At 43.8% G+C, this 15,060-nt stretch overlaps 1 protein-coding gene across 5 annotated transcripts in view; it reads right to left on the bottom strand.

The window, feature by feature from the left end:
* Positions 1 to 15,060, bottom strand: part of SETBP1 (SET binding protein 1) — a 374,943-nt gene that overhangs the window by 351,000 nt on the left and 8,883 nt on the right. For 4 of the 5 annotated variants that reach the window (XM_053205508.1, XM_053205512.1, XM_053205510.1 and 1 more), the window contains exon 2: positions 3,045 to 3,701. In XM_053205508.1, the coding sequence (XP_053061483.1) occupies positions 3,045 to 3,530 (486 nt within the window). In that variant the 5' untranslated portion in view covers positions 3,531 to 3,701. Of the gene's footprint in view, positions 1 to 3,044; positions 3,702 to 7,612; positions 9,046 to 15,060 lie in introns of those variants that run through there. The other variant, XM_053205509.1, reaches the window with a different exon arrangement.

The following is a 15,060-nucleotide window of genomic DNA, read 5'->3' as shown; positions in this document are numbered from 1 at the left end:
AAAAGCAGTCATAGACAAAATGTAAACAAATGGATGTGGCTCTGTTCCAATAAAACTGTATTTATGGACACTGAAATTTGAATTTCAAACAATTTTCACATGTTACAAAATATTATTCTTTGTTTGATTTTTTTCCAACCATTCTTTGCTTGTGGGCTGTATAAAAACAGGGAAGGAGCAAGATTTGGCCCAAGACTACAGTTTGCCGACCCCTGCTCTAAGCCAACACGTATATTCAGGTGACCCCCAAGTACGCATCTCTACCAACTCAAGGATCAGGTCAACTGAGCCTCCCTCCTGGCTCCCAGTCTAGGACCTGAGTCCCAGGGGCCACTCCATGCACACTTCTCCAATGAGTGGCTTGCCTCATTAAAAAAAAAAAAAAAAAGTGGTGGCAGGGCACCTGGCTGGTCAGTCAAGTAGAGCTTGCGACTCTTGATCTCAGGGTTGTGAGTTTGAACCCCACATTGAGGGTAGAGTTTGCTTTTTAAAAAAAGACCCAGAAGACTGGATTTTGGAGTCAGACTCTGATCCGTTGCTTACCAAATGCCATCCTCATCCTTTCCCCCGTCCGAAGTTACTGATCACATGTTTCACATTCCTACAAATAAGTAAATTCTGCAAGTTCATGGCCCTGAAACAGCAAGCAAGGTTTCTACCTCTCCACCTCAACTTCAGCTTTTACTAACTCCCTCTTTTCCAAACAACAGGAACTCTGGAGAGTAAGAGAGTTAACATTCTAATCCAATAGAGATCAGAGAACGTTTCCATCATCTATCAAGTGATTAAGACTCAGTACTGATAACTTTATTCATTCATTTCTGGGAAGTAACCGCTCTAGGCATAAATAAATTTAGGATGGATGGAGAAGCAGAGTATGAAGCAAGCCCCTAACAATTTAAAATTTTTGTAGATACTCCCATTACAGTGTCAGCATAACCAGCATAACACAACACTGTGAGCTGAATTTTAGTCCTTCCCCTCCCTTTGCCTCCCTTCCAATTTCTGAGACTTAGAAACACTCACTTGGGGTGTCACACATTGGGAGAAGTGATGTCACCTCTCTTTCCGATAAAGCACAAAAAGGGCATCCAGCTTTTTGGTTAATGATGACCAGCCTGAGAATTTCAGAAATGAGAATGGAGGTCCACTGCACACTGCAGCTTCTAAATCATCCCCATGTCACAAATTCCAGAGTTTTATTCTGGGGCATTTCAAGAGGCAGAGGACTATCTTTGGGAATACTCCTGTGGCTTTATGGAAGGTCATAACTGATCAGGACAACGTAGTTCTTTCTAGGGTAATGAACTTGGGTTTGCACACCCCAAACTGTGGGCTGTTGCTCAAACCCTGGCAGTGATGGGGATGGAGGGAAAACAGTTACCACAGTTCTTGAGACTGCCCACCCACATAAAAATCCAACAATGCACAAAGAACTGGCCATCTCAATGGCCACAGACAAAGATACTCATTTTCAAATCTGAAGAGACCCAACTCCAAAGCAAAGCCTCACTTTCCAAGTGGAGCCTAATGTGAACTGTTCCATTTTCTGGCAAGAATTTCAAAAGTTTCCAAAGGCACTTAGGTAATCTTTTATGACAGAAACCCCAGAAATCACTGCAACTTGTAATGGGGACAGGGGAAGGAAAGCTCAACCTCTGTGCTCTGTGAAAACAAGCTGATTTCTAAAAATTATTTTATATTCCAAAGGTTAAACTAAGATGACCAACTGTCCTGGCTTGCCCAAGACTGAAGGGGTACCTGGTTTCAGGGCTTTTGGTTTTAAAACTGGGATAGTCTGAGCAAACCAGAAGGCACTGGTCACCCAGAAAAACCTCCCCTCATCCGGGTCTTTGGATTTGAAATTCAATATATCAGCCCAAACACTTAGCGTGAGGGAGGACACAAGGCTTACACCAATGAAAAAACATGAGTTCTAGCAGTTCTACTGAAAATGATTACAGAAAAGCTCAAAAACCACTAGTAAAAAAAATGCTACAGATTATCTCTGAGCCATAATGGAGAGAGGGTCATTCATTTGTGCTATTTTTAGCTAATCCGTCATGTCTAGAGCCCAAGTAAATAAGATGTGGGGGAAAGTTACAAAGACTCTGATGAACTCCTACCACCCTGAACCCAAAACCTCTGTCAACAAGGGGGCTCCGTTCAGAGGCATTTACAAGCCCCAGAGAGTTTTGGAACACTTTCAAGACTAGGGCAGTCCTCTGCTATTATAGCTGAGTGCCATACCCCACCCAAGAAGGGAAGTCACTGTAACCTCCTGTGATATAATTACAATGAAACCTGGTCCCATTCATTCCCAACCAAATACCACCACCAATCACTTAGAGGGCTGCTTTCCACCAGTTAGGCCTGTAGGAGGAAAGTGACAACCAACCAAGTTCAGTCAATACCCAATCTCAAAACACCTGTGATGTGTTAGACAAAGATTCAGGTCAGTTATCCGCCCCTTCTTCTTTCTCCAGTTTGAGCTCCAGGGCTCACCACTGGCTTTCAGAGCAATGATCTCTCACCTTCTACTGGACTAAATTACTATGAAGGTGACTTCCTTAGTCCAGTGATTAACTTGCCTATTTTAGACAGGCTTAACAATGGTGGTTGAAACCAAAAGAAGGTTATAAAGGTTCTTGACTCTTCTGATTGACCAAAACTCTCCATATCCCACGCTTAACTATAACAGATGCAAATATTAAAGCCAAAAAAGAAAAAAACCCTCTAATTTTGTCACAGTTTAGCCAGGTCTGACCTACCCAAGAGGCTGCTACACAATAAATAGAAATGTTCCAGAATTATAATTCTAGTAGCTGTTGATTTTCATGTGGGTAGAAGACATAATAATAAATTAGACACTGTACCAAGATATCAGAGGCATTTCTTCTGGAGGGTGTTAAGTATTCCATCAAAGAGATTGATAATTCCAAAATAAATAAGTAATAATCAAACAGACCTTTAATAGCTGGGGGGGGGGGTGGTGTGTGGCAAAAATGAATTAACAAAAAACCCTACAAAACGGGGCTCCCTACCTTCTTTTTGGAGTGGCTTCTTTCCTCCTCCTTCGTGGCTTTGCTATTTTTCCCAGCACGGGACACCTTCTGGTCGCCAGACTGCTTAATGGTGATCTTGATCTCAGGGGGGCATATATAGTTCTCCAGATTCTTTGGGGGTTTCTTAGCCCGCTTGGTGGTCTGAATCTTCAGCTTCAGACTCCCCTCTGTAAAGTTTGCCTCCTTGATAGAAAATTCCTGTTCTTCCAGGCCATCTCCTGCAACCCATTTCTCACTGTCTGCATTTGAGTTGGAATCCACATCCTGCCCTGAGCCCAGTTCATCCTCCTCCTCTGGCTCCATGCGTTCTCCGCCCACTGGGATCCCCTTCCCAGGTCCTGGAGCAGAGAGCAAAGATTCTCCTGCACAGCCGGGAGCAGTCGGTGGCTTGGCTGAGGAGACAGGCAGGAATTCCGACTCGTCCCCCCTTTGCCGGGAGGTGCTTAAGATTTCCCTGGACTCCATGACAATCCTACAGTCTTCAGGAGTTCTCAGGAGGTGGGAGAGAAGAGGGGGAAAGGGAAAGGTGAGAAGCGAGGACACCCGAAATCCCAAGGACAAAGTGGTCCAGCTGCTGGGTTCAGAGTCCCAGGAATGGAGACACGGCCAAGTGTTCAGAAGAGGTCAGATCTGCAACTGAGAAGCAGAGAGATAATTAGTCATGGCAGGAAGGAAAATGACCTCAAAAGTAACTCAAGTTCTAGAAGCCCCTTCCCCCTAATCTATGGCATCAGGGGGAAAAAAAAAAGATGGGGAAAAAAAACAAACCAGAACATGCACATCCCCAAATTGGATTATATTGGATTATATTACGCAGACACACACACACACACACACACACACACACACACACACACAGCCCTTCACTGAATGGTTAATTTTTCTGGCTATGGGCCCAAGAATAAAGATAGGAGCAGCCAGTCCTCCAGTTCAATACAAAGTTACAAGTTTCTTATACTGAAGCCACAGCTAGCTGAGTCACCATCAAAACCAACCATGACGAAAGGGAAGTCTAAAGTGTTGAGGCAGGTCTGTGGGAACCACGTTTGGCTGGCTTCTTGCACCACTTCCCTCTGACATGTGAAGAACAGTTTGCAAAGCTGAACACAACCCCCGAGCCGCCCTCCGCTGTCTGGTTGGAAGGACATTTAGCTAACCTCCTGACCATTCTTTCTTTATCATCTTCCATGGTAAATTATTTCAATTACACAAAATTAGCTTTATTTCTTAAAACAAATGCAAAGCTTAGATGCAGGCTTGAAAGAGGAAAACATAAAGAGTTCAGTGGAAAATCACTTCTAATGCTGTGATTAATACAAAACAATCACTAAAAATGTTTCTGTCCACACAAAAGATATTTAATCATTATCAATTATTTAGATAAAAATAGCCATTCGAGACAGCTTTAATTCCCTTTCTGGTCCTTAAATAAAGTGGCATTCTGTCTACATGACAACAAAAAAGGGAAAAAGAGAGAAGGAGCATTTCACAGGCCTTTGGAGGTATCAAGAATGACTCTCCCCACCCCCCACCCCCAGGGTCTTTGAGTCTGCCTTCCTTCCAGAGGAAACCAGAAACATCAGTCAGGTTCTCTTCAGACCATCATAGGACCAGCTAAACTATCCCTCACCCTTATTCACTGTATGTCCCATTATTCCCAGTTTCAGACTCGTCATTTTCAAGACCCCAAAGGAAATGCAGTGCTTATCCTCAAGAGAAAACAGAGAGCCCGAGGGCTACACAAAATTTCAAGACACTATCTTCTTCCATCCCTAGGCTGTAGGTGAGATCACACTCAAGCCTTAAATAGCTCAATGGGCTGGGGTTTCCCGGCAGAAGACATTACTGCACACCTTCTACCTTGGAGCCCAGCAATTCAAGGTAGTAACCAGCAAATGTGCCCGCCAGAAAATGCCTAAGAACTGCAAAGACACATTGAGAACAGCCAAAAATGAAGCCTGGAGACCGGGCATGTCTTTTCTCCCTCTGGAATCAGTACATTTTCAGCTGACATGGTGTGAGGAAGCTGGCCAGCAAGGCAGCCATTCTCTGCTCCCCAGAGAAGCCCAGGAGCATACTCGGCTCCTGGAAACTGCTCAGCCCTGCAGAAAGACACATTTACAACTGCTTCCTCTAAGGGGAAAACCCAAGGAACACAGCATTTCTGGAAGAGAAGAGGCTGCCCTAGTGAGAGCAAGAGCATCTTCACTGAATCTGTCACAAGAAGACTGGGCAGCCACCTGTGCCCCAGGCTACAGAAGGGACAAAGTCCCCACTTAGGGGCAGGGGAGGGCAGTTAGACCAGGTGACACTTGAAGTTTCTTTTACTTGTAAGATTATTTGTGTCATCCAGACTGATCTACCTTCCTAAAACTTTATGTAATTTTTAAAAAGTCATATTCAAGTCAACATTCATTGAGGCCCCTCTTACTGGTTGTCGGGTACCACACTAGCTGTTGAGGAGACATCAAGATGCCTTAGAATGTGTCCCTGTGTGTCAAGCACCAATTGTCCAGTAGATCTTTCTCAGCTCGTACCCCGGATCCATCCAAACTGCAAGCCATGTTTTCACAAGGCAGTAGTATTCAGTGGTTTGCTTCCTCTGGCAGAAATCTTCAATGTGACATTTAATTCCCTGGTACGTACTTATGAAGTTATTCTTGTGTCAGGGCAAAAAAGTGAGCCATGTTCTCCATTAAACGTTCCTAACCTAAACTAAATCCACCTGGACCTTTGAACGTCTATTGCAAGTTCTGTGCTGTGATAAAATAAGATGAAATCTAACTTTAGAGGAATGGATAGTAGTGTGAAATGGTATATTATTAAGAAAATCTCTCCCATTAAAAAAAAATTCCCTTCAGAGTTCCTTATATTGAATGGTATAAATCATGAATTAATTGATGTTGAAGACAACATTTTGAAACTTAAAACTCAAGTTGTGAGAGGTCCACAAAAAAATGAAAATTCAACAATTTATTTTTCAGTGCTCCTCCAGTCAAGATCCTAAGATAACAAGTGAAATACAGTCCCTTTCTTCAAAGAGTTCGCATTCTTGAAGAGAGATTTGGAAAACAACTACAACAAAGTAGATATTTATATGTCCTATAGTAAAGAAGAGAAACAAGGGAAGAGAAAATGTTTCCCGCTTCAGTGAGGTACAGAGAAACAGATGGGAAACTACACAGGAAGGCTTCAAGGAGAGCACAGAATATGGCTTTGACCTTCAGGGGCTTCAACAGGTGGAGTGGGAAGAAGGAAAACATGGCAGACAGAGGGAACAGCATGCAGGGAGGCCTGAAGCAGGAGCCTGCAGGAGGGTCATGCTCAGGAAAGAGAAAGTTGACGCTTGGCCAGATGTGGCACAAAATGGGGACTGGTGAGAGTTAAAGCTGGAGATAAAAGGTTACAACCAGATCACAGGACACCCTTGAATGCTATGCTAATGAGCTAGATTTTATCTTACAGGTAATGGAAAGCCATTTAAGGGATGTTAGTAGGAAAGAGGCACTATCAAAGCTGCGCGTTAGGAAGATAATTCTGGCATGTAGTGTAAGGGGTGAATTAATGGAACCTGATATTAGAAGCAGGGGGACCATAAGGAGGCTCAACTGAAATTCAATTCTTGTGGCATGAGGACCCGAACCAGGGCAGTCTGAGTATGACATGGTAAATAACAGAGATCAAACAGTAACACAGTTTCGAATCATCCCAATGTTCACGAACACATCACTTCCAGATTTTCTGTACTGGTCTCACTTTAAGAATCTAGTTTTAGGGCTCATTAGTCACCAACCTACATTGCCTTTTCAAGCCAAACCAGTCTCCACTGTGGCATTACAAACACAGAATTCTCTCCACCTTGGTATTTTTATAGAATCTTTTCTTATATCCCCTTCTACCGACCCATGCAATGACTGGCATACAACTGGTCCTCTCCAAATGTTTGTCGCGCGAAGGAATGAACAAGCAAACACACAGATCCCAAACCTTTCCATAGTTCAAGGTCATGCCCAAGCCTTCACTTCTTCATGGCAACATTTTATAAACTCTGGACCATAGCATTCACTCCCTGGCCTGACTTACACTGCACCCAGCTGTATAGTTTGCCACTAAATACTAGTCTTGCATCGTCTTCTTGCTGTTTTGAGCACACAAATCTTATTTTCCTTACTCAGTCGCAATTCAGTCTCAGGCTAAGACCGACTGTGGTTGTACAACCCTTACATTTGCTTCAACACCGAGTGCAGCATTGGGTACTTGAAGGGCTTCAAGTTCTTTCTGAATGAAAATGAATTAGCCCCCTGACAGCTATTCAAAGTCCTGTGGTTCCAACTACTTTGACTGCAGCTCTGCCAGCCCAAGCGCCCTCTGTGAAATTCACTGCCTATGCTGAGGATTATAATCTAGCCCCCCATGTCCACATGCACCCCTCACCTTAAAAAAATAAAGAAGCTTTCAAAAGTGAAGAGCAAAGAAACCTAACCTGTCTGTTTACTTCCCCAGCACACAAAGCTGTTGTTCTCCTTTTCCCTTCTCCCAGCACATACCTGCCACCCCAAATTCACCGTTCACTTTTTTGGTGAGTCTGGGAGACAACTGAGAGTTCTCTTGTGGTGTACCCCTGCCAACATGTGAGCGTGAGCACACGCACCCACTTGTGCACTCACAGAGGAGAGGAGCCAACGCAAGGTGAAAACCTTTTGCCTTGTCACATTCCAGCAGTCAGCGACTCCTCCAGAGGGGGCGGGTGCACAATGGACACTCTGTACTTGGCTCAGGCTCCTAGTCCAAATAAAGTTAACTCTTTGGTGGCTTCCTGTAGGACCTGGTGTCAGGGCACAGGAGTAATAAAACTTGCTTAGGAAATAACTGCCCAGCACGTCCCCCGGAAACAGAGGGGCAAGAAGGGTGGTGATGTACTTGGAAAGAACACTGGGGGAGAAGTCCAGGAACCTGCCCTCTACCCATGGCTCTCCCTTTTACAGTGACTATTTGAGAGGCTGCTTTGAGTCCTTTACTCCACACTTAACTCAGCAATGAATAGAACAAGGTCTCTTCCAGACACAAGACTCTAATTTTACCCTGCACAGCCACAGACCTATGAGGACACTCCACATTAGATAGTGTGGACCTTCAGAATTATTTCTCTGAGGGACTTGGGGAATCCTGGCTGGCTAGATGTGTCTCAGAACCCAAGAGTCCCAAGGAACGCATCCTCTCTACCGTTCAAATCTGCAAGATGGAAGAAGTTTTCCTAATCCTGAAGCCTTGGGAAACTCTTACTAATCCCAGAGTATAGCAGCATAAATGCAAATTTTTGAGCCCCACTTATTGAATCAGGGCTCCCAGGGTGGGGTCCAGCCCTCTGGCTTTTCCCAAGCCTTCCAGATGATTCTGATGGGCTTAGGCTTTGCCTAATGTATGTACTTACCCCTACCTCCTGCCTTGACTAATGAACACGATTACTCTGTGTTTAAAGGTATTTCTCCCTTACATCACTATTCTGAGTCTCTGAATATACAAAGGTTGCATTTTTATTCATGCATGCAGTCCCAATGCCTAGCACTGTGCCCAACACATAATGGACACTCAAGAAATGCTGGTTGACTGAATTAATAAATGAACAACCCAACACGGCCTGGGTTTCCCAACATCATCCACCTCTCCCATCTGCTCTGCTCCCACGGCACCACCCACATGCAGGCCATCATCAGCTGGACTGTTGCCTTCCAAAGAGACAATATGGTGGAGCTGGCAGAGCCCTTGGCATATTTAACAGGAGTCAAACATGTGGATTCCGTACCTAGTTCTGTCAAGTAGGAGCCCTCAAAAGTCTTCTTTCAGCCTCAATGTCTCATCAGCAAGATGGAACAAATGCCTTCCTGGTCTACCTTATTAGGTTATGACTATTATCTTTTTTTTTAATAGAACTACACATGCTCTTTATTAAAAAAAAATTAAAAACATGCACCCCATACGGTCTTAAAGGCAAACAATCTACAAATATACAAGAGTCCCCTGCCTCATTCCTGACCTTCCCTCTCTCACAGAACTCTTCTGTGCCCTACCCCCAGCCCCACCTCAGCTCTGTGTCCTGCAAATCCCCATAAGTCATTTCTTCCATCTTTACCTGTAAAAGCATAATCCTCAGACCAGAAACATTTCCCCCTCAAAACTCTGTAGACTGTCTTCTAACATTTGAAATAACAGAAGAGAAAATGCAGGCCAGCCTGGTTTGTTTCCTTTGTAGGCAACTTGTTTTACGCTGTTATAGTTGAAGATCTTTCCTCCATTGTATTAGAATTTTATGAATGACAAAATGAGTACAGTGCAGATCCCTCTCCTTTTATTTTTCCTACAACACGATGAGCCTTTTGTATCTATAGAGGCAGGAATATCCCCTGCGATCATACCTCTTTAACTATTTCTTCTACTCAATGGTTCTGGCTTCTCTCTCAGTTTTTCCTGTAATCCTCACTTTAGCATTCCCATCTATGTCTTCCATTTCCCTCATTTTCTCTCTTACTGTTTTTATTTCTTGATTTTGCATTGTGGGAGAGCAAACCCCAAACTACCCTCCATGATACCAACTTAATTCTATTTTCCGTGTTCCCTTTGTCTCTATTGCAGATTTTTAATTCTGCTATTACACAGTTTGGCTCCCTGCAGGCTTTCTTTACTTCATGCATCTTCCTTTCAGCTGATTCTGATGTTTTTCATCTCTGCACACTCCCTCCCTGTGACTCTGTGCTCCTATCCCACCGGCGGTCATACTTCTTCCTGTTGCAGATGTCTGGCAGCTTCCCGAAATTCTTATTTTGCAGTTGTAGTAAAGAATTTTCATGATACTGTTCCTTTTACCTTATTTGGGTGTTTTTCCCTCTAAGGCCTCCTGTTGGTTCTTGCTCTTTGCTCATGCTGTAAAGGAGAAGAGAGTCATACCAGGTAGTGTTCATCTACAGAAAAAGCACCGGGCAGCTTTTGACTCTACCTTCAGTCCACCTGGAAGGCAATCAAATCCTCATCTCAGCGCTACTGCTGTTATCAATGATCTCATCATCTAAGTTTCTCTTGAACAGTAATGGCGGTGTGCTGACAGCAGCCTCAAGGGGATCCTGAGAGCCTATCCTGTGTCTCTCTTCCCAACTCCACATTCAATGGGGTCAGGCTGGTAGTTTGAAAATTGGCTATGGTAAGAGTGTTTACACCACCGGAATTAGCAAACTTCACAAATAATGGCTTCAAAACAAATCTGCAGAACAGGGTGTTAAGCATTTACTAGAACACCATTGACAGTAGACATCTACCTACTACTGTTTTGCTGGACGATGAGGGCTTCTTCTGCCAGATTCTTTGAAATTCTGAAGAGCTGAAATCCCCAATATGCACTGTGACGAGGGCTCTTTGTGTCCACCTCAGAGCTGAACTTGAGGAGCCATCTCTGCCCAGAAGTCAATGCCCTGCTTCCACCCCTCTCAAACCTCCCTCCTTCAGACTTTTCCATTTGGTTTCTGAAAGCCATAGACTTTGAGGATATGTATATAATGATGGTAGGGAGGAAACTATCTTCAGTTGTCTTATTAAAGTTGCCCATGCAGTAGACCAGATGACTACCTATTTTTCTAGTTGACAGAAATTAGGAGTTTCTGATCTTAGAAGGCAAAGGGTGTAAAAGGATGGAATGTGATCCCACCTAACTACAGATAGGGAAGCTAATGTATGTTAACCTAGGTTCACTGGCCTAATGCTATAAGAACCCCTACTCAAATTCTTTTAAGAGAATTTAAACCAGTCACGATCTGACTGGTTTTGGAGGTGATTCAGTGTTCATCTTTCTTTATGTCACCTAAGGTATTTAGGTGGGGAGTCAGAAATGGCCTTTCCCATTTGAAAGACTTGGCATGAACCTAGGGTCCTCCTCCAGCCCCCTTGAGTTAATAATGCCTCTTCATTACTCAGGCCCAGGTCTAAAGGCACTTCCCCAAGCTTCACAACCAGATCAGGACTCCCTATTTTGTGCCTTAACAGCACAGAGGTTTTCTTCACTAGCATTTATTATATTTTATAAATGCATGTGCCACTCATGGGTGCAACTCTGCACCCCGCCTCCTCCTGCACTAGACAGTATGCCCCTGAGGGTAAAAGCTAGTCTATTTGGCTCACCATGGAGTCCCCAGAGCCTGGCACAGCTCCTGATCCATGGAGCAATACTCCAAATCATTCACTGAGGAAATGCTGAATAAGAGAATGTGTCAAAGGCCACCAAGCACCATTTGACTCAGGTGCCCATGACTCTGAGTGATCTGCCCCTGAAATCCTTCCTGCTGCAGAAATACCCAGAGTAAATGCACCATAAACTCTGATAAATTGATCAAGTGACCCAACCCTTACCCAGCTCTCAATCAGTGAGGGCAACATAACTCTGCTACCATGGCTCTCTCTAACCCTGCAAACACACCAGTGGTCTACAGTGAAAAATGAAGGTCAGACTCAGTGGCTTTTTTATACCACATATCTGGATGGTACCTTCCTATCCACAGATCACCTCCTCCAAGCATTGCTCCTGAGTTCTGCACCCACCAATTTCCCCAACAGTGTCTGCTGAGCTGTGGCTTCCCCAAAGTCCCCTGATTTGCATTGATTCATGGGATTCCCTACTAATTCCTCCAGCTGACCTTTCTCCTCTCTCTACACTGTAACCTCTAAGTCATTCTTCAGGATTTGCCTCAAGTTTCACATTCTTCATGAAGGCCGGCTGAAACTTCCTTTTCTATTCCTTTCCCCTTGTATGTATACACACACACACACACGCGCGCGCACGCACACGCACACACACACTTACACTCACAGATGGTCTTGCTCTCACTTCCCTGAGCATTCTGCTACAGAGCATTTGGCAAACTACTGCAATGTTCCATGTACTTATTTCTCTCTCCCACCAGACCAGGAACTCCACAAGGGTCGGAGCTGGGTTTTACATGGATCTCTGACACAGTTCAGAGCACAATGAGCATACACAGTAAGGATCCAACAGCAAGTGTCCAAGCTATGTTTCCGCTTGAAAAGAAGAATGGAAGCAGCACCAATCTGATGTCACATATTTAGATTACTTAGCCTCTCTCCCACTTAGTAACTGTTCCTAGAAAATATGTTTACACTGTTCAAGTCTCATTTGGAAATTGGGTTATAATCCTACCTCAAGGGTTGTTTTGAGAAGTAATTGAAGATTAAATAAGATAATTATGAAAGAACATGTTGGGATCACCATAGTGGACACTCAAATATTTTGTTAAATTTGATTTACTTCCATAGCCTGTGTCATTTAAGCTAGTGTTTGGCTAATTGCTGCCTCTCTTCACAGATCCCAAGTAAAGCCTGAGGGGACAGGGGTTGGAGGCCAACCTCCCCAATCTCCCTATACAATGGGAAGCACATACAAATAGTTTAATTTGCACCTGGTAACATAAGTGTTTGCTGTTGTTTTGACTATTGCTTTTCTTCTTCTTCCCAGTTTGTCTTATGGAGGAAACTGACTTGGTTTAGTCACAAATTACAGGCTCAATTCCCTGCTCTGCCATCTGGTGCTAGGTGGCCTTGGACAAGTTCCTTTTTTTCCCTGGGTCTCCCCATCCCCGTCTTCAGAATGAAGGGGTGCAATAACGTAAACTGTGGCTCCTTCAGCTCTGACATTCTCAGCTGCTAAGGCTTATCTCCTGAACTTGACAACCAGAGTCCTTCAAAGTCTGGGCTGGTTCTTTCAACTTCCTTCTAGATCCTGCTGGTTCTATGGCTCCATCTGACTGAACCTCATGCAAAACTAAGGATCAGTCCCTGTGTTCAGGGATCTCCATGATAGGGAGAGAAGCAGAATCAAACTTCTGAGGCCTAAGGCTGGCACATTTTCCATTAACCAACAGTTCCAGCTCTAGCTTCAAAAATAGTGCCTCCTCTGGGAACCAATAACACAACACAACAGCATGAGCCTTAGAGCCTCTGGAGAGAGATCTGTATAGCTCTGGCTGGGCCAATCCCCAAGTTCGTAGGGCAAGTTCTACCTCTGGCATATCATCTGTTGCCTGTGTTTCTCCATGCAGTCGAGGAAAGCACACACTCACCGTGAGAGAGGTGGTAAATATAACCAATGATCTCAACAGGTATTATGAGTTTAATCAAGACAGCAGCCCTGCAATACAGAAGACCTATTTTCATTTTACAGATGTAGAAATAATGGCCCAGAGAGGGTAATACTTTGCCCAAGGGCCCATATTACCTACACCAGATCCACAATCAAATCCAGGGTTTATAAGATTCCAAAGCCTGTACTCTTACATTTACATGACAATGTCTCTAAAACACAAAGTGATACCGCTAGCTACTTCTACAGATATGAGCTCCAAGACCAGTCTGCCACCTGACTTTTCATTTTACTTCCAAATCCTGAGTATCAGTTTTCTCACCCGCCCTCCAAGTCTTTTCACCAAACTTTACAAAGACAACAGTAAATAGCATATGCAGAATAGCACCTAAAAGGTGAAATACGGCAAAATGTAAGAAGTAACTGTAGTCATAGTATTTCCTGTCCAAATAGAGTAGAGAGAGCCACCTGGCAAAGAAAATGATCCTACGTTTTAACATGCATCTAGTTAGTATATAACGAGTGCTTTAAGTTTTTTATTTAACCCTGAGATGTGCCCATTTTAAAGAAAAGAAAACTGGAGTTGAGAAATTAATTAAAGTCACTGAGATGGTGCTCTTTGACTCCAAATGTCATTTGCTTTCCACTCACTCATCATGCCACCCGTCTTCAAATACCCAGAGTTAGCAGCCACTTAAACTCTGGTCCTCCACCGTGCCATTTGTAAACTGGGGATGAAAATGATAGACTTACGTGAAGGCAACGGAGATAAACTAAACAATCCAACAAATAATAAACTCGACAGTTTTTCTCTCAAGGGTCTCTAATTCTGACCCCACTACCTGTTCAGTCCTAATTCAAATTCCTCGACTTCTCAACCATCTGATTCCACAATCACTTTGCTTACTGTCATTTGAACATAAAGTATAATTTGACACCTACATGCTTGTGCTTCTTCCACAAAGGAGATGTTAGGCATACCAGAGCTAAACAAATATTAGCTCCATTCCCTTCCTTTATGATATTTCTCCTTCAGGAATCTTGAACTGCCATTTAATACTGCATTGTTACCAAAACTTGTATGTCTTTCCTCCAATTATACATTAAACTCCTGTTGATAAATGCCAGTATCAGAGCATTTTTATTCTCCAGAGTGGCTGATTCCCATTCTAAATGCTCGTACATAGTTTTATTTTTTGTTCTGAAAATACCTCTTTTGAATACCAGACTGAAGAGTTGGTAGCTAACAATACCAATGGTAGATGGGACAGTCAGATGTCAGGGTTCTGTCCTGTGTGTTATGTGTGAAAGTTCTCTGACTGGCACATCCTTCTGCTCCTCACATCTATTCCCCTGGCATTCTGAAAACTCTGGTCATGGCTCCCATCTCAACATGCAGCCTTGGCCTTTTTCTCACAGGACCCCCATTTCATCTGTCTGGCCATCTGACATTCCATAGAACCCTGGTCTCTGAGAAGTGATCTTCCTTCTGCCTCTATAGTCTCAAGTTGAGCTTCTTCTCTGCAGATCTGAACCTATGCAAGACTGTCCCATTCATTGTTCAGGACTCAGCCCAAGCCCCACCTAGTCCCTGAAGCTTTCTGGGATCTGTCCAATGCCAGTGGTTCTGGCCTTCCCTGCACTCCCAATATAGTTCAGTTAGCCTTAGATAGCTGCCTTTCATGAGTTCTTATGAAGTCTTCCACCAGACTGAGGGCAGAGACAATGTCCTCTCCATCCCTTTGTGTCCTTGCCTCCCCACCCCCAGCACCCATCAGAGTCTCATCACATTCATATTTAAATGTCAAGGAGTGTACAAAGTCGGTTGAATCAGAGGGCTGAAAATGAGTTTGAATGAAA

This window comes from Acinonyx jubatus, chromosome D3 (assembly GCF_027475565.1).
Source record: "Acinonyx jubatus isolate Ajub_Pintada_27869175 chromosome D3, VMU_Ajub_asm_v1.0, whole genome shotgun sequence".
NCBI classification, from domain to species: Eukaryota; Metazoa; Chordata; class Mammalia; order Carnivora; family Felidae; genus Acinonyx; species Acinonyx jubatus.
The sequence above is the reverse complement of the archived record's forward strand: the minus strand, read 5'-3'. Positions and strand labels throughout refer to the sequence as shown.